Here is a 19110-nt window from a genome sequence, read left to right as displayed (position 1 = left end):
GGTGTCGTGGTGCAAGATCCCTGTTATAAAGGCCTTCATATAGGGAGTAAAGAGAATACACCCCCCGATAGCTGACCCATCTCCCGGATGGGACCTTAATGTGGTACTTACCAGACTCATGGGCTCACCATTCGAACCCATGCACAAAGCATCTCTAAAACACCTCACTCTTAAGACTGCTTTTTTAATAGCTATCACCTCCATCAGGAGAGTAAGTGAATTACAGGCTCTTTCTGTTCTAGATCCCTTTGTTACAGTTCACAGAGATAAGGTGGTTCTACGCACTCACCCAAGGTTTGCTCCGAAATTCATCTCGAAATTCCACGTAAACCAGTCTATAGAACTACCAACGTTCTTTCAAAATCCTTCCAACTTGGGAGAAAGGACTCTACACACACTAGATGTGCGCAGAGCAGTCATGTTCTACATGGAAAGAACCAGACCACTGAGGAAGACTAGTCAGTTCTTCGTCTCGGTGGCAGCAGGAAGAGAAGGGGATGCAGTTTCAAAGTCCACTATTTCTAGATGGATTGTTCAATGCATCCCTCTCTGCTATACTCTTGCTAAGAGAGAACTGCCCTTTAAGCCAAGAGCACACTCTACTTGAGGCACGGGGGCGTCCATAGCATTCATTGCAAATGTTCCCCTTGAGTCCATCTACAAAGCGGCTACCTGGAGTTCTGTGCACACCTTTACAAAACACTACTGTCTAGATGCACACTCTAGATCTGACTCCCAGGTGGGACAGGCAGTATTAAGACATCTTTTCTCTACTGTTCCTTCTCATAACCCACCGCCAACTCCGGGTACTTCTCGCTAGTCTATGCACAGCATGTGATTCTAAGCAGATTAAAAAAACAACAGAAGACAATGCATTACTTACCGTAAAAGCATTTCTGATGGTTGTATCTGCTTAGATTCACATGCGCCCACCCTTCCTCCCCGCTCGGATGGAAGGAACATAGACTTCCTTTTATATCTCTCTTTTCTGTACTCACTCACGTCTAGAAGGCTCCCTCAGGGCAGAAAAATACAAACAGAGGGACCTCGACGCGTGAGGGATTGTGGGTACAACGCACGTCACTATAGGGATAGTGTTTCAGACACGCCTTGTCGACGTCCCTTTTCGACTACGAAAAACAAAATGCAATACTCCGCAGTGACCACTGGATGTCGGACCTATGCACAGCATGTGAATCGAAGCAGATACAACCATCAGAAATGCTTTTACGGTAAGTAATGCATTGTCATTTCTATGTAACCCATGCATATTTCTATGTAACCCATGCATATTTCTATGTAACCAAGCTTCACATATACTTGTAACTGCTGCGCCCTGTTACCCCCGGGTATGATGCGCATTATAAATAATAAACAGTCAAACAGTCAATCATTTGTGAACACTTCATTCAATCTTGTGAATCTTACCCCACACCCTTTTGTATTTAGTTGTAAGGATTGGCAATAGGTTTTCTAAGTATCGGCCCCTTTTGTTTGACAAGACGCCACTGGGACTGCCTTTGTATTATTTGATGGTTATAGCTTGCTCCCATCTTAGATTTAGGTTTAGATTGGGTGTTTTTCCAACCAGCATATACAGTTTAATAAACACCCTTGACCTGTGATCACTTGTGTCTGTCTTTACTGTTGCCACCATGAGTTCCTTACATAACGCATGCAGCACGCCCTCTTCTCCAGAATTGGTCCTTATAGTTGACACCCTCTCCGTGATTTACACAGACCATTTTGTGGTTCCCCTCTTTTTTGCACACAACTTGACGGAACAATTAGAAATAAGAAAATGTTAATATGTTATTGGAGGAAATTCCCTTTTTGTTCTTTTTAAGATTACCTAATATTCTTCCTCTTCAGTCTTCTTCATGTGTGTTATCAGTATTTACTTGATTTGATACCTGGACTCTGGCAACTCTCATTGCACAGATACTCATAAAATCTATCACTTCCTCAGCATCATCCACAACCAAAATTGTTTTTGCTTGCTGTTCAGAATACCAATACTCGCGACAAGTGGTGGAAGATGTAGTTGACTGAGCCTATTAAAAAAGCTCCTAGACAAAGCTTCCATGAAGCAGAAGAAAAAATGTTTCCTCTTTCCTATTTGCCCTTCTTTAGACCTTTGTGAAAACTTTTCCACTTTCTTAAATAGTAAGGCCTTTGATATTCGTGCCCAGTTTTCTAATTACACCTGGCTCCTGTTCTCTTTTCCCCTTTCGACGTTTGCAAACCTTTTACTCTTGACATGATTCTCAAAAAGATCTCGACTAATAAATCAGGCTCACACCTCTCGCTCTATTTCTGATCAAATGTGTGCCTAGATCCTTTACAAAGACTGTAGTATCACCCCACCTGAGGACTCTACCCCTCAACTCCTCTGTGCTCTCTAATTGTCACCACACTTCTTTGCTGCCTGCTTTTTCCAAGCTCTTGGAATCCACTGTTGCTGTCCATGGAGCGCACTCTTGTCCCCCCGACCCCCAAGTGATATTCTGACTGGGCTGCAGCGCTGTAAGTCAGTTCCAGCTGCATTTACATTGTATTTGGTATGGTCAAACACTACATTCCAATTGACTGTCACTGCAGAAGGAATCCTTGACAGAGCATGTCACTGGATTATTACTTTCTTGACAAATTGCTTTCAGGCAGTCTCTATTCCATCTTTCACTTCAGATATTTGTCCTCTTTACCTGTGCTGCACCCAAGGATCTTCTTTCTCCTCACTTTTGTTTAGTCTTAATGTCTAATGTCTCTAAATGCTGATTCAGTCGTTTGGCTTCCATTTCATGACCTATGCAGGAGGATAGCTCAGTGGCAATGCGCTTGTTTGGGAAGCAAGACCACGCTGAGCAGCATGGGTTTGATACACATTCCCACGCTTAGAGGCTGGACTCCGACATGAATTGCGATATAATAGCCCAATTACATTTCTTTTGTTTTATGTAAATGACACCCTGGTCCTTGTCTGGTTGGATGGGAAGCATGGATGCCAGTTTTACACATTTCTAGGACTGCATGTCTTTTGTGGCCTGGTGCATATCCCCCCCCCCCCCCGAATCACCCCCATCCCCATCGGTCTGTAATCGACTCTCCCTCTTGCTCCACAGATTAATCATGTTGTTTTTATCTTGTTACTTCTATCATAGGGCCTCATTACAAGTTCGGCGGTCTGGAAATAAGGGTGCCAGTAGCAACGTACCGGCACCCTTTCCGGACGGCCAAACTACGAGAATGCCGGTAGGGGCCACAGAACTCCTGGCAGTCCTGACCAGCCAGGTGTTCAGGCCCCTACCAGCATGTGTCTCACTGAAGCACTGGCACCATTAGCAACAGTGCCGGTGCTTCAGTGTCCCCATTTCCGTTCCGCCGCCACTTATGATATCTCAGTGGCACCGGGATATCAGGCTGCAGAAACAGTGTTACAGAGTTGGCAGCAACCCAGCAGGTTACCACCAACCTGGTAATGAGGCCCATAGTCTTCATCAACTCATTCCACATCTACCACTCACTGCTCACGTTTTCATGGCCACAACTCTGGTCCAGTATCAACTGGACTATGGCAATGGATTTTACCTGAGACTACCCAGGACCCGTCTCCACTATCTTCAGCTCAGTCAGAATGTCGCAATCCACCTCGTCACTGGCACCAGGTAAACACAATCCTATCTCCCCGTTTCTTAAGTCTATGTTGGCTACCGGTTCATCAAAGGATCATTGTTTCTTTTGCCCCATCTTTTCTTTCCAACTGTCTAACTAAACGTTGTCTTAAGTGATCACTTTCTTCAGCTCACCCTATGTTATTCTGAGTTCCTCTTATCCGCTTTGCTTGGATAGGAGGTCAGAGGTTTTCTGTCCTTGCCTCATCTGAATGAAATAATCGTCTCTTTTGAAATTCATTCTACTCCCTCTCAACCAGCTTTTAGAAGGACACTGAAAACGACTGCCTTTAATTAGTTCTCATATGTATTTTGTTTAGCTCCTCTTTCGGTTATCTCTTGGAAGTGTGAGGAGTCGGGAATGAAACTCAGACACAAGTTAGCTATGGTTTTGGTTAAAGACTTTTATTGAAAACAAAGAGGTTGGGAACAGGCCTCTGTGACCCTGCTCTTATAGAAATGTCTCTACCTAGAACCAAACACTAAGGATCTGTCTGTGTCAGGATGTCAAAATCAAAACAGGCCTTGTGCCAAAATGTTCTATTCTGACCCTCTCACTATAAACTAAGATATAAGGTGAAAAGGGAAATGTCTTTAACCTTTGGTGATTGTCAAAATGCATAAACAGCTCCAACACAAAAGTTCTCCAGGGTTGAAAAGCCTTGGCTCCAGGAGCTGGTTCCCTTCCCCTGGAATTCTCCTCAATGCAAATGACTCTTGGTCTAATAGTTCTTTAGGCCTTTCTTGGCCCACAACGGTACAGTTATTTACAAAGCTGCTTAGCTTTGTAGTTCCAGTTCTTTCAATATGTTCCTTTTTTCTAGTAAACACAGTTCTATATTTCTTCTTGTATATGTGTAACTGCCTGGTATACTCTGCTGACAGGTCTTCTTATTCACTTGTTTGCCTGGTTTAGTATCCTGCCAGGACTTCTTATGGCTTTGCGTTCGGTTTCTATGGGCGGATCCGAGATTCGAACCTGTTTCTCTGCTTGGTCTTGCTTCCAAGACCAGCATTTTGCCCCTGTGCTATCCTCCGTTCAAAACAACTAGAACGTTCATTGAACTTTGGGGGTACTTTCATTCTGCATTTCTCTTTTTCTCCTCCTCGTCCCAGTATTTGGGTGATTGCGCTAAAAGAAGTCCATTGTTGTCAGGTGACGCAGATTACTTGAAAAATCACTTTCAACAGTTCCAAATGATATACCAGTTCTATATGGTATCCCTACAAAATATCCCCACCAAAGATATCGCCGAACATATGGCCATTTGTCTCGCCATAGGCAATATTTTGGGGGGGGGATAATTTATGGGAGCAGGGATTGCGGGGGTGTCCCCCGCACATTTTAAAATAATGCAGGGGTTTCGGGGGTGTCCCCCACAGGGTGCATGGGTCAATATCGCTGCAAAAATATGGCGATATTTTTGTATCGCGATATTTTTGCGGGGATATTAACACATGGAACCTTCTATATGGTGAATAATTAGAACTGGAAAAGATAGTCTTTTAGACCAGGGATGGAAGTCTGATCTACAGACTTTTGGGAAAGGGTTTCTCCAGTTTCCCCAACATGGGGTGTAGAGGTGTAGATGTATGGCAATAGGCTATGATGGTATTGGGTATAAAGGGAGCATCTTCAGGGGCAAATGGGTAATACCATGTCATCTCCCTAGAGGCTGTCTGCTCCCATGTGATCCTCCCTCATATAACCATCCCCAGGGGTCTGGATCAGGTGGCGGCTGCCGTCCCCATGCCACATGGGAGGAGGTTACCACTGGAGAATCAGTGATGACTCCATTGGATTCATCACAGAAGTCAGCAAGTGACATGAAACTACAATGGCAGTGTTTGCATGCTTTACGAATGTGGCATACTAGAGGAGAAAAGGCAACGTTTTCACACCACTTTTCTGTGCTTCTTCAGGACATACATATTATCTGGTGTGTTAGATCTGTTTTTATCTTAAACCCTTTCTGTATGTTCCGCTGTGAGAAGTACAGATGATTAAACCTATTTCTCCATGGCATGGAAGAAGGGTTAGGAATTCCCTGGTGTAAGGGATGTAGAATATAAAATAAATGACCAGTCTTAATTGACCCGCAGAGACAGAGGGTTATTTTATTTATTTTATTTACTGTGCAATTGTTAGGCTCTTATACAACAATTAAATTGTGTTTCAAAGCAGCCACAGGGCAACAGGAAGCGAGCATGGGATTGAAGAACAAATAAAACAATGGAGTATGAAGACGCATCTACTAGGCCTTGTGAGCATTCAGAACGTGCAAGTGCAGAGACAGTTTCAGCGACTGAGGGAGTAAGGGAAGGAGGAGGTCAAAAGGAACGTCTTCAGAAGCTTCCGGAATTTGAGGAGATCCGGCTCAAAGGGAAGGGGGATGCTGTTCCATCGGAGGGAGCCAGCTGAGGAAAGGGATCGTCCACTTGCCCTCTGTTTAGCGAAGCGCTTGATACACAGAGTTGGTACCAGAGGAGGGTAGAGATCTAGAGGGAGAGTATTTAGTGAGAGCGAGTTGCAGATAGCATGGACCCCGTCCCCAGAAAGGCGTTTGAATGATGCAGAGGGATTTGAATTTGATCCTTGCAGCAACCAGGAGCCAGTAAAGAGTTTTTTTTAGGGCTGGAGAGATGTGGTCCCTGGGCTAGAGGCCAAGGATAAGTCTTGCTGCCCTATTCTGGATTAGCTGGATGAGTTGTAGAGAGGAGGAGGAGGTTAGATTCAGGAGAAGGCTATTTCAGGAGTCTAGCCTAGACAGAACCGGAGCTCTGGTAACATTGAGCTTCTGGGGGAAAATGAGAAAAGGGAGAATTCCTTTGAGAAAGAAGAGTTTTAAGTGGGACTTCTTGGCAACGTCTTGAATGTGAGGGAGGAAGGAAAGAGAGGAGTCAGAGATGACTCCAAGGTTTCTGCTTTCAGATGAAGGATAAGGGGGAGAGCCCATAGAGGATGGCCAGAGTGAGGGGAAGAAAGGGGGAGCAGGAGTCCTCAATAGTAATGATCTCAGTCTTGCAGGCATTGAGGCAGAGATCATTTTAAGTGCACCAGGACTGGATAGCAGATAGGCAGTCCGGGATGATGGAAGAAGTAAGAGGGACAGCAGGAAGTTTGAAGGAGAGTTGTGTGTCATCTGCATAACAGTGGAAAATAGGGGAAAAGTAGGAAATGAGGAGTGCAAGTGGAGCAAGGTAAGTGTTAAAGAGCCAAGGAGAGAGGTTGGAGCCCTGGGGGGCAACGACAGGTAGAGAAAGAGGTAGGGGAGGAGAAAATGCCCAGAATAACCTGGGACAAATGGTCATTTAGGAAAGCGGTCAGCCAGTCCAGTGCCCGATCCGAGATACCCAAGGTATCGTGGAGCCGTTTCATGAGGTTTGAGTGGTTGACCGTGTCAAAGGCAGAGGAGAGATCAAGTAGAATGAGGACAGCTGGAGAGTCTGGTAACATTGAGCTTCATAAGCATCCCTGCAGTGGTAAAGCATAAACATACTTTTAGTTAGTTGGAAAGGGAAAATAGGCTTGATTTTATTATTTGATTAGTAAAAATGACCATGGAGTGTACATGACCTGTTTGTATATGGTGTGATGAATCCCGGATTTCGTCACTTCTCTCCTTGGGGTAACCCCTTCTCAAGGGACCAGGGAGGTGAGACTGCTACCCGATAGTCCCTTTGTGGGTGATACTCAGCGGGTGGATCTCATGAGGAGGGAAGTACCCTATGGAATAAATGACCATCCAGGGAGAACATAGTATCCCCATAGCCCACCTAACCCTAATTAGTCTTCCTCTCTAACCCCCTACAACACCATCCCTAGTATTCCTATCTGTTTCCTTAGGACCAGTTAGGTAGGGAGTACTGGGACAAGGAAGAGTCCAACTGACTCCTTAGGAGTCCTTAAGATCAGTACTGAGACGAGGAGGAGGTGTGGAAGCATTGAGAGCCTCTTTGTGAATCATATTGAGCAGTCTAGTCTTTGTGGACTTCCTATTGGCCAGGACATGAGATAAATAGAAGAGAGGAAAATCAAACGAAGTGAGAGATCCTCCCTGGAGGAACTGGGAGCTGCAGAACCAGCAGTCCATAGCCGAGCAAAGCAACCACAAACGGGACGCTTACGCGTCAGCAGAAACACTTCCGAGAGTTCACCATGGACGAACTGTCTGGAAGCAGGAAAACGAAGCGTAAGCAGAGGGAGAGATATGGGGACCATTGTCTGCCTGGGAAGCGATGCAGAAAAGCAGGAAGCCGCGATCTCGAGCGCAGGAGGAGGTCTTTTAAAATGTGGAAGAGACCCAAAAGCAACCAACAGAGACCGGTGAGTAACCAAAGAAGTGTTGGGAAACCAGGAGGCTTGCTGGGAAGCCCGACAAACACTACTGCAGAGTGACATGGGTCAGGGAAAGTGCATCTAATAAGGAGTGTGTGCTCCAGAACCGTCTTCTTTGTGGCAGTCCCTGGAGGTGTGGAAGATCAGGGCTGCCCAGATCAGGACAATAAGAAACCAAAGGGGTCTTGGATCCAAGAACAAGAAACCAAAGGGGTCTGGGACCCAAAGGTATAGAGCCAAAGAGGTCTTGGGCCCACAGTCAAGATACCAAAAGGGTCTGGGACCCAAGAGAAGAAAGTCAATACTACAGGGATCTGGTACCCAACAGTAAGAATACCTGGCAGGATAAAGAACCAGGTATAAAGCCAAAGTGGGCCTGGGGCCAGAAAGCAAGATACTAAAGGGTCACAGACCAAAGAGAAGAAAGACATTACTACAGAGGCCTGTTACCCGACAACAGGAATACCTGGCAGGTTATTGAACAAGGTATAAAGCCAAAGGGGTGTGGAACCCGAAAGCAAAATACCTAACAGGTCTGGGACCCAAGGGAAGAAAGGCAATACTGCAGGGGTCAAGGACCCAACAACAAGAATACCTGACAGGATAGTGAACCAGGTACATCGCCAAAGCGGTCTCGGACCCAAGTGAGAAAAAAGTCAATACAATAGTGGTCTGGGACCCGACAACAAGAATACCTGACAGGTTAGTGAACCCGATACAAACTGTTAAGAACCAGGAAAAGTCAAGAAGGAATTGGGATCCACAGCCAATAACAAATCACACACAAAACCTTTGTACAAATCGCAGTGCCTGGCAGAAAAGTGAACCAGGTAGACTGAACACAGCGAACATGGTGAAATAGACCAGGGGAAGGGAGACATACCGTCTGGTGTTTGTGGACATTGTAAAAGGAATCAAGAGGAGAGGGTCCTTCTCCTGGCACTGTGAAGATAACCAAGGAACCTTTTTTGAGACTCAATTTCTATCCCATAAGAAGATTTAATTTTGAATCACCCAGAAGTGAACTTTCGACCATCACCCCAAAAGAAAGAAACCTTTTCTTTTGAATCAAGAAGGCTGCACCTTTTCTTTAGTTGAATATAGTGTAAGGGTTGGAAATAGATTTTTGGGCACAGGATCGTGAACCCTTCCTTAAGACTAACACCCTGATGCATTCCTTAGGATTATTTGAGGCAGGGAAACCCCTCTTAGAACTAGAATCATATAGGGTTTTCTCTTTTGCTTTAACATCAATACAAGTCTATAGCCAGAAACAACTCTCCTGTGTATCGGTCTCCTCCTTCCTTTTAGGACCGTTTTTGGGTAATAGACCATAGATGTTCTACCGTGTCGCTCAGCAAGAAATCACTTAGTAACCCAACTCAACAATATACTTTTTGTGAATAGTGCAACACTTATTCTACGAACAGTAAAAATCCTATAACTCTGATTCAGGATAACAATTATTCTAGGCGAGTTGGGCCTTGGGGTGTAATATTAAATTACAGATGCTTTTCAGTTCACAGACTAAGGGAAGCAATAACTCTAACTTAGTTTAGGATAACACAGTTATGCTCAAGGTAAGTAAAACCTATACACTTTTTACAGGAGCTATCAGCCACTTAAAGGCAGGTGTAAACCTAAAACTCTTTTTGTGTCTGTCTAAAACAGACCAGGGAAAGCAAAACCCAATGTTACTCTTTATGAATGACTCAAGGTTATTCTAGGTAGGTAAAACCTAAGGCAGACTTATTCTGGACAGGCTAACGGCAATTCAGGGGAAGCAAGACCTAGTTGGAGACACTCATACATTATCCTGACAATAATAGTGTAGGGAAACCAACAGCTTTACTTTTGGGAAGGGGCACAACCAAATCACAGGTGAGTAATATACCCATCCATCTACTTTCTGTTAGAATGTTGAAGCAGTTTCTAAGGAAAGAAAGAGCTTACATAAACTTTTCAGAATCGCAGAACATTTCTAAGATAAGTAATAACTTTTGTAACTGTTCATTCAGAGGGTTACAGTTACCAATTGTAACTTTTAAACGTGTATTCTCTTTTCTAGGCAAAGGAACCAATCCTTAGAAGTCTTTCCCTTATTCTTGGAGCATACGTGTTCTCAGTGGCAGAAGGGGGGGTCACTAGGGTTAGTGTCCAACAGGCAAAGTCAGGATAGGTTCTTAAGTAGCAAAAGTCAGAATTCGTAAGGAAGACTGTTAGAACAATAAGTACTTTACTTTAGAGTTAGTTGAAGGATCCAGGGGCTTCACAGAAGACACCATAGGGGGATTCCAGCAGGAGCCGGGTGCATTGGATGAGAGGACTCCCAATCACAAAAAACACCCCAAAACTACACAGGAATCACAAGAGACTTAAGGTAAGTAAATACCCAAGCCAGCACAGAAACTCAGCACAGAATTAGATTTTGCAGCAGGAGGACTTCAGGATCTGCAGCCAAAAACCCAGTCATTGAATTCCTTCATCAAGAAGACAGGCCACTGGAAGGACTTTTGTAGCAAGGATCACAGGGAAGGCTCTAGGCACAGTTTTCCTCACAGCTGGATGCGGCTCTGTCGATTTGGTACCTTTTTCAGGAGCTCAGAAGAAGACGGAATATTGCTGGTCGGATTCTCGTTGTTTGCAAGGTACAGCACTCTGGTGAGGGGACTTTTCAGACTGGAATCGTGCCTCTGGAGACCCAGCAGGATGCCCATGAAGTTTCAGCTAAATTCGGAATACGGAAGACCGTGCACTGCACAATGATTCAAGGTCCCAGGGTATTGAGGTGCTGCAGCCCCGCAAGGACATAGCACAGCGTGGGATGACTCAAAATGCATGTCTTCTTGAGTCTAGTGGTTGTTACCAGGCTCTTGGTCGTCATTTCCAGAGACCCCAGATCGATCGAAAGGAAGGGCTACAGCAGGCTCTCAGGTCGCTGGAAATCGTTTCAGCCGCAAATTCTAGAGGAAGAAACAAGGGGACTTGAGGTTAATGGGAGATTCAGATTGAACGCAGGAGAGATGTCTATAGGGTTCTAAGGAGATGGGGAAACAGAAAATGGCTGTTCAAAGCTCGACCAAGGTTTCATTCCTAGTACTAAACCAAGTACTTTTAACAAGGCAGACCATCAGTGTAACAGTGTACAATTTAGATCCAGCACAAGTGCTATATGGCGATAGTACATAGTTTCAGAAGGCAGATGTACATAAAACTGTTACAAGAAGGTTTACTTGAAGAGTTCCGTTTTGAGGGCCTGTTTGAGCTTCCGTAATACTGTCTGTTATGAATAAATGTCAAGCTTGACAAACCGGTTAAAGGGGATAGGTAAGATATACTATTTCAGTTTGTGATAGGGCTGCTCGTTGTTTACAGTAAATCTGTTTTTTTCTGTCAAAGGATATGTTTTGGTAACTGCTTCTGATTTTGTTCTGTAGGACATGCTTTGAAAGTGTTTGAATATTTATATTCTGCAATATCATACTTGGAACATTTCATGACTGCATCACATCATCCAGACTTGTTTTGCTTTGCATAAGAGTTTGAAATGTATTCGGTTATATTGCTATGTTGTATGCATTTGTATAGCAGCAGTACGTTTGGGTGTTGAGGCACCTGTGCACTGCAGATCAGAATCTTGGGTCATAGATTAATAGTCTGGTTGGCATTTAACAGTGTCCTGTCCGCTCCTCACTCGGGTCACAAGTGAGTATGGGCAGACAGAAATGTCCTTGTCTGGAATTGATGTCTTGTTTCTATCATGGTAGTCCTTAACAATTCAGTAAAGCCCTCATGGATGCCTACAAAATTAATCTAAAAATCACTTCAGCCCATGTATTGTTTTGATATTTTACAGTGAGCTTGTTCTGTTGTACCTGTGATCATGCCAAAGCTATAAGAAGCTATACAATCATATGGAAATAATGCATTGGGAGTGAGTGTCTTGTTCCCCTGTAGTTAGCTTTTCGTATTTATGCAATGCTTCGTGTAACTGCATTCATATTGAATAAAGCTTATCCATTTAATTGCAGGTGTTATAAACTACTTAAAGGAGACCTTCACTCACACTCCCAGTTATGACATGAGCCCAGCGATGCTGAGTGTGCTTGTAAAGATGATGCTAGCAGAAGCTCAAGAATGCTTTTTTGAGAAAATAAGCCTTGCTGGAATAAAAAATGAATTTTTCACACTTGTACGGATCGCCCAAGAAGCAGCAAAGGTTAGTTCTGTAAATTATTGCTATTTTGTATGGTAGCTCACTGGATATTATATTTTGCACTTCCACAAATGGAGGAAACAGAACACTGTGAAGGCATCTTGGAGTAAGACACAGACAACAGATTCGGAACGAACAATAAAAGTTTATTATCTTAAAAGTCAGGATGGAAAAACGCCTATCTTGCCCTATCCTATGGTGGGATTTCCCTACCAGACCAAAACTAAGGAAAGCCAAAGTCTGAAATTTCAACTTAGGAATCTGTCTGTGTCCAAAACCTATACTTGCCCTCCCAACTAAATCTATACAATGTGTAGGGATATCCACAACAAATAAAACAGTGTTCAACACAAAGTTCAGAGCTCTGTCCAGCTCAGAGCTTTCTCTCAGCTCCCTTCCCCAAGTATAAAGCAGTTCAAATAAAAGTTTCAGGATTGCCTTAAGTTCAGATAGAAAGTTAACCAATACTCGGGGTTTCCTTCCCCAAGTTTCAAAACATAGTTCCAGCCACAAAAGCAAGTTAAAACCTCAGTGTTCCCTTCTCCAAGATTTACTTACAGTATATAAGGATTTCCAGCTTTCTTTTCTGGATGTGGTTGATCTTGGTATCAAAATATCTTTGTCGGAAAGTTACAACTCAATCATTTGTTAAAGTTCATCTCCAAAGTTCCCTTCACTCTGGAGCCCAAGGTATAGTCGGTTCACTTGTATTTAGTCCCCTTGTATTGTTAAACTTCTATTAAAGTTCACTTCTAAGTTCAATACATATAAATTGTGCTTGTATCTGAGGTGGCATTCACTGAAAGGATGTTTGGTATGGTTTTCATTTAATTCTGAATTTTGTAGGTGTTAAAGATCTTCATTCAATTTGCTTTGTTGTTATAAATCAGTCGAATGCCTTGAATAACATGCCCAGCACTCGTAGATGTTCATAGCAATTAAAAAGGTTTCATTAATTTCATTTCAGTATTAAAAGACTCTGTATAATGTGCCCAGCACTGGAAGACCTTTGTAACAATTAGAAGAGGATTCATTCATTTGATTTCCTTGTTGGCAGTCTATGAAAATTGCCTTTGTATCGTGCCCAGCTCTGAGCGACTTTCGAAAACGTGTCTTTACCTACACGCGACCACTCCGCTACAAAGTATTCTCAGTTATTCAGGAGTTAATGAGGATTCCCTTTGGATGCCTTCGAAAACGTGACTTCTTATACACGCGACCACTGTGATACATAGTAATCCTCTGCGTAACTTCAAACACTTGCACACCAGGTTTTTCTTTCGCATAGAAACTCACTGGTTGCTCCTTTTGGTGTTCCCACAGCGCAGGTCTGTCAGCCTTTGGTCGTCTAGTTCACGACTCCTCCTTCTGCTGGGTTTTCTTCTGACTCCAGGAGAACAAGCATTGCGAACACCACGACAAGGGGCAGCCTCCAGGCACAGTTCCCCTTTTGATGTTCGCTCGGTTCCACAGAGCCCCAGCACCCGGGCTGAATTCCTGTGAACCACTGGCATGCCGCATACAAGCAGCTTCCCGCTGCTTTCTCTGGCCTTTCTGCTGCTGCTGTAAGGAACTCTTGATGGCAACAGTAAAGACAGACACAAGTGATCAAAGTTCAAGGGTGTTTATTAAACTGTATAATGGGTGAGAAAAACGCCTGATCTAAACCTAAATCTAAGGTGGGAGCAAGCTACGACCATCAAATAATAAGGCAGTCCTACTGACGTTGCATCAAATAAAAAGGGCCTATACTAAAAAAAACTATTGCCAATCCTTGCAACTAAGTTACAAAATAGTGTGGGATAATGTTCTCAAGAAAAGAAAGATGTTTTCACTAAATGATAAGTCAGGATGGTATGGCTGGGCCTCCCTTCCCCACTTTTTTAGCATGGGTCAAGGCAGGACCTTTGAGCAGAGCACACTCCTGGGCCTCACCAGCACAAGGTTACAGTTCCTTTCAACTATGTCAGGACCTTCCGGGGCCAAGTCTCTTTCCTGCAAAAGTCTCCTGCCTAAGAAGGCTGGCTGTACCAAAAACAATTAACAAACAAAAGTTCCTTTGGCAATCTATTCATGTTGGACGACTGCTCTTCGCCCCTTGGGTCCCCCTCAGCTGGTCTCTGATCCTTCTTGCAAGGTTAGCCTCCCTCAATCGAGCTCACTATGGCCTTTCACTCAAAAACATATCACTCAGCAATCTCAATGTCTTTTAAACCAGCTATCCATTGTGGACTTCCCTCGGCTCGGTACACACTTGTCGTCACAATATTGACGGGTATATCACTGTTTACCCTCAATTCGCAGTCATCCCTCTGTTGGGTTCACAATTGCCAGTTTCACAGTTCAATCAGTTTTCTCCCGTGTGTGAAAGACTTTCGAGTGTACGAGGGGTTTTGCTCGACCCTCATAGGACCACTTTGACACTTCACACTAGCCTCTCCTAAGGGTTCTTCGTCTTCTTAGTTTGATCAAAACAACATAACCCAAAAAGACTTCAGAGTCCTTTGAATGAGCACCCCCGCAACACCTGCCCACTTTGCTTTTGAACCTTTTACTAGGGTTTCTTTAAAGTTCAATTGCACAAATTCTTAGTTTAACAAGGTTGCTGCCTGTAACCTTGGGACCAGCACAGTTTGGTTTAACTATCTGTATTCTCTGACTCACTGACTGTGTTGGACTGTTGGAGTTTCTCGTCTCGGGAGTCAAGGGCTGCACCACATCGGCAATTAGGGCTGTACCGAATAGCATATTTAGTATTCGGCCGGAGCCGAATAGTGAGCCGAATAGTTTTTTTTTTTTAGGCAAACATATTCTAGGGCATACAAAATCAGCATTTCAATGAATAAACTAAGGAGGCATTCTATTGCATGGGTACATATTTATTAATTGGACACATCTCTGTAAGCTTATGAGAAAAGACAAAGAAAAAATACAAAAGTTACGGGAAAAGCCCTCACTCTTAGTAAGAGTAACCTGTAAGGGGAAGGTTGTATTTTAGGAAAACAAGCCTTTCAACATTTTCAGCTAAGAGGCTGCTTCTGTGTTCGGAATAAATATCTCCAGCTGAACTGAACACTCTCTCGCTGTCCACACTGGTAGGAGGAGGTGCCAAGTACACACGCGCAACTTTTGCCAACCCTGGAAACCGAACACTGTTCATGTCCCACCACTCCAGCGGGTTTGCAGTTTTAGGGAGCAGCGGCTCTCTCAAAAAGACAGTGAGCTCAGTGTCCAGGGAACTTATGGACTGACTCACACCAGCCGTGGACTGCTCAACAACACTGTCCCAGAATGCCCATATGCCACATGGTGGAACGCTCTTCTTGGGTGGTGGCTCATCCTCTTGTGGGTCAGGGTCTGCAGGTTGCCCCTCAGGAGGGGAGGACTGCTCGCAGTGGGCTAAGGCAGTAGAGTGCATAGAACATTTCACATTGTTGGCCACAACATCATTGCTGAAAAATGTTAATTTGAACCGCGGATCGATGCCTGTTGCCACACAGTAGATAGATATATCCTCAATGTCTTTGAATCTTGCCTCTACAGCCTTTAATAACTCTGCTTTCACTAGCTTCACACCAGTGTCCCTAACCTCGCCAGAGCTCAGGTAGGCCCTTAAAGCTTTCACAGCAGGAACAACCAAGGAGATGCTTGATGCATGAGAGCAAATCTCCTTTGTGAGCTCTGCAAAGGGTGCCAACAAAGATAAAACATTTTCTGCCAAAAGCCACTGGCAGGCAGAAAGATTTGACACTTTATCGTCCTCCGCACAGTACAAACTTACTGGCCGCCTCTGCCCCACCAGTCGCCCCAGCATCAAAAAGGACGAGTTCCACCGTGTAGATACATCTTGAATCAATTGCAATTCAGGCAGCCCTAGATCTTTTTGCAGTGCGTGCAGGCGGGACGTGGCCGAACTAGAATGTTTGAAGTGGCCTACAAGTTTCCTTGCATGTGCCATCATGTCTGACACAGATCTTTGCACAAAAAGGCCATCATGGATGCAAAGCTGTAGGGTGTGAGCAAAACACCCCACACTAGCTAGGTCTGATTCTCTGAAGGCCTTGCACATGTTAGCGGCATTATCCCGAAGAATGACGTGCACTTTGGAATGGCTAATTTGCCACCTTTCTAGCATTTCTTGAAATGCTAATCCTATTTTGGCACCAGTATGGCTTCCACCAAAAGCCTCGCACTGCAACAAAACTCCATGCCTTTTCATGTTGCTGGCCAGCCAATGCCCTGTTAGGCTCATAAAAGATTTCACAGTGTTATCAGATGTCCAAATGTCCACAGTAAATGCAATTTTCTCAGCCCTCTGAACCTCTGAAGCAATAAACTGGCTCACTTTCTCATACAGGTCGGGGATGATGCGCGTTGAAAAATATTTACGTGATGGAACCTTGTACCTAGGCTCCAATTTATGGAGTAAACGCACAAAACCGACATCCTCAACAACAGAAAATGGTTGCAAGTCTAGCGCTATCATTTCGCCAATACTGCGATGCACTGCATGTGCGGAAGGGCTGTCCAGAGGCCATGCTTGTTTTTTGTCCAGACAATCTTTAATGGACAGCTGTGACAATGCCCTCTTGCACTTTGCGGGAGACACATTGCTATTGATTCTCCCAACAACTGCCTCTTTTTTCCTTTCATATTGGACATATTCATTGTGATGTTTGGACCGCAGATGGTTGGTCAGTGCTGATGTGCTGCACTGTCTCGAGTTTGCAGATCCACGAGACAAAACTGCAAGGCACACAGAACACACTGCCTTGGAGTTATCGTCCATTTTTATGGTAAAGTAATCCCACACAGGGCTGGTTTTCTCCTTGGTGCTACTCATGCCGACAACGAAGGGGGTTCTGCAGCTCTGAGGGATAGGGTTTCTGCTGGGCACGTCTCCTAGCTGTTGCTTGTGGGCCTTTAGGTAAATCAGAAGCTCGTACTGGTGACAAAGAAATGTAAAGCAAAAGTCAAACTTAATTTTTTGGCGGGGCAGTACTGCATGATGGCTCTGGGCTCTGAAGTGGTATCAGGGTTCCCTTTAAAAAAGTTTTTGAAAAAACCTTTTATCAAAAATAACTATGTAAAAAAACAAAATATGAACGACAAAAACCTCACTTGAAATTGCCAGGAGTTGGTGTCATTATGTACATCCATTGACGGCAGCAAGCATAATATAGCAGTCTTTCATTTAATCAGGCATATGAGTGTTAACCTCCCACCGCAAGCTTCCACTGAATAGTAAAACCCCCATAGTACTCACCAGGATTGTGGGCACTAAGCAGGCATCTGCATCAAGGTGGTGTAAGTCCGTCTCAGGGGTGAGCTTCCTTGGTACGTGCTGTGTCTTTTCTGGGCTGTGGTATAACTAAAGTAAAGAAAAGGATGATGTTACTGCTAGACAAGTGTTGCAGGATTAAGAAAATGCACAATTATTCCACTCTTCACATTTTGTCACAGGTCTACAAGAACAAATACATGGCCCAGGACAACTGGCTCATAAGATCAAGAAACTATGGCCTAAAAGGAACAAACTATGAGACTCTTTGGGACGCAGAAGTCCCATCACAGCCAGTGGGACTGAGATCCACTCATAAAATATTTCAGACACAGAACTCTATGGAGGGCAAGGCTAAAAGCAACCCTGGGGGCTGCTCCAGCAGGGACATCATGGTACAATGGAGGGGGTGGGGGAACATGGGAGAACATTGCGGGACAACAGTGGGGGTGGGCGGGAACATGGGAGATCATCATGGGACAATTGAGGGGTGGGGGTAAATAGGAGTGCATTGCGGGACAAATGTGGGGGTGGGGGAACATGGGAGAACATTGCGGGACAACAGTGGGGGTGGGGGTAAATGGCAGAACATTGCAGGACAACAGTGGGGGTGGGCGGGAACATGGGAGATCATGTGACAATTGAGGGGTGGGGGTCAATGGGAGTACATTGCTGGACAACTGTGGGGGTGGGGGGAACATTGGAGAACATTGCGGGTCGGGGGGCACATGGCACCCCTGCTGCCTCACCGTGATGAGGGGGAACATTTCGAAGTGAGGCTGCCGGGGTGGCTTCAGTGCCCCAGCGGCCTCATGAGTCTGGGGGGGGGGGGGGGCGCTCCTGTAGGAACACCCCCCCAATGCAAAATAAATGTCGGGCCACCGGCTTTGCACCGGTGGCCCGACCAGCATACCTGCAATTACTGCGGTGAGACCGTGGGGGTGCAGGGCACCCCCGCGGCCTCACCGTGGTGAGGGAGCATGGGGGACACATTAGAAATGGAGGCCGCCGGGGTCGGCAAAGTGCCCCGGCGGCCTCATAACTCTGGGGGGGCCGCGGCCCCCCTATGCAATACAATCTCGGGCCACCGGCTTTGGCCCGGTGGCCCGACAAACACAACATTATTGCGGTGAGGCCGCGGGGGTTCCCTGTGGCCCCGCGGCCTCACCGTGCTCAAGGGGTGAGGGGGGGGCACATTGGAAATCGAGGCCGCCGGGGTCGGCAAAGTGCCCCGGCGGCCTCATGAGTTTGTGGGGGCCGCTCCTGTAGGAGCGGCCCCCCAATGCAAAATAAACGTCGGGCCACCGGCTTTGCACCGGTGGCCCGACAAACACAACATTATAGCGGTGAGGCCGCGGGGGTTCCCTGAGGCCCCGCGGCCTCACCGTGGTGAGGGGGATGGGGGGGCACATTGGAAATCGAGGCCGCCGGGGTCGGCAAAGTGCCCCGGCGGCCTCATGAGTCTGGGGGGGCCGCTCATGTAGGAGCGGCCCCCCAATGCAAAATAAACGTCGGACCACCGGCTTTGCACCGGTGGCCCGACAAACACAACATTATAGCGGTGAGGCCGCGGGGGTTCCCTGAGGCCCCGCGGCCTCACCGT

General features: G+C 45.5%; 1 protein-coding gene across 1 annotated transcript in view; it reads left to right on the top strand.

Annotated features, from left to right (window-relative positions):
• RHPN2 (rhophilin Rho GTPase binding protein 2) overlaps nucleotides 1–19110 on the top strand; it is a 398731-nt gene that overhangs the window by 176608 nt on the left and 203013 nt on the right. Inside the window, exon 8 of the mRNA XM_069639162.1 lies at nucleotides 12042–12229. Coding sequence (XP_069495263.1) covers nucleotides 12042–12229 — 188 coding nt within the window. The remainder of the gene's footprint in view (nucleotides 1–12041; nucleotides 12230–19110) is intronic.

This window comes from Ambystoma mexicanum, chromosome 1q, assembly GCF_040938575.1.
Source record: "Ambystoma mexicanum isolate Mex_15411 chromosome 1q, UKY_AmexF1_1, whole genome shotgun sequence".
Taxonomy (NCBI): Eukaryota; Metazoa; Chordata; class Amphibia; order Caudata; family Ambystomatidae; genus Ambystoma; species Ambystoma mexicanum.
The sequence above is the reverse complement of the archived record's forward strand: the minus strand, read 5'-3'. Positions and strand labels throughout refer to the sequence as shown.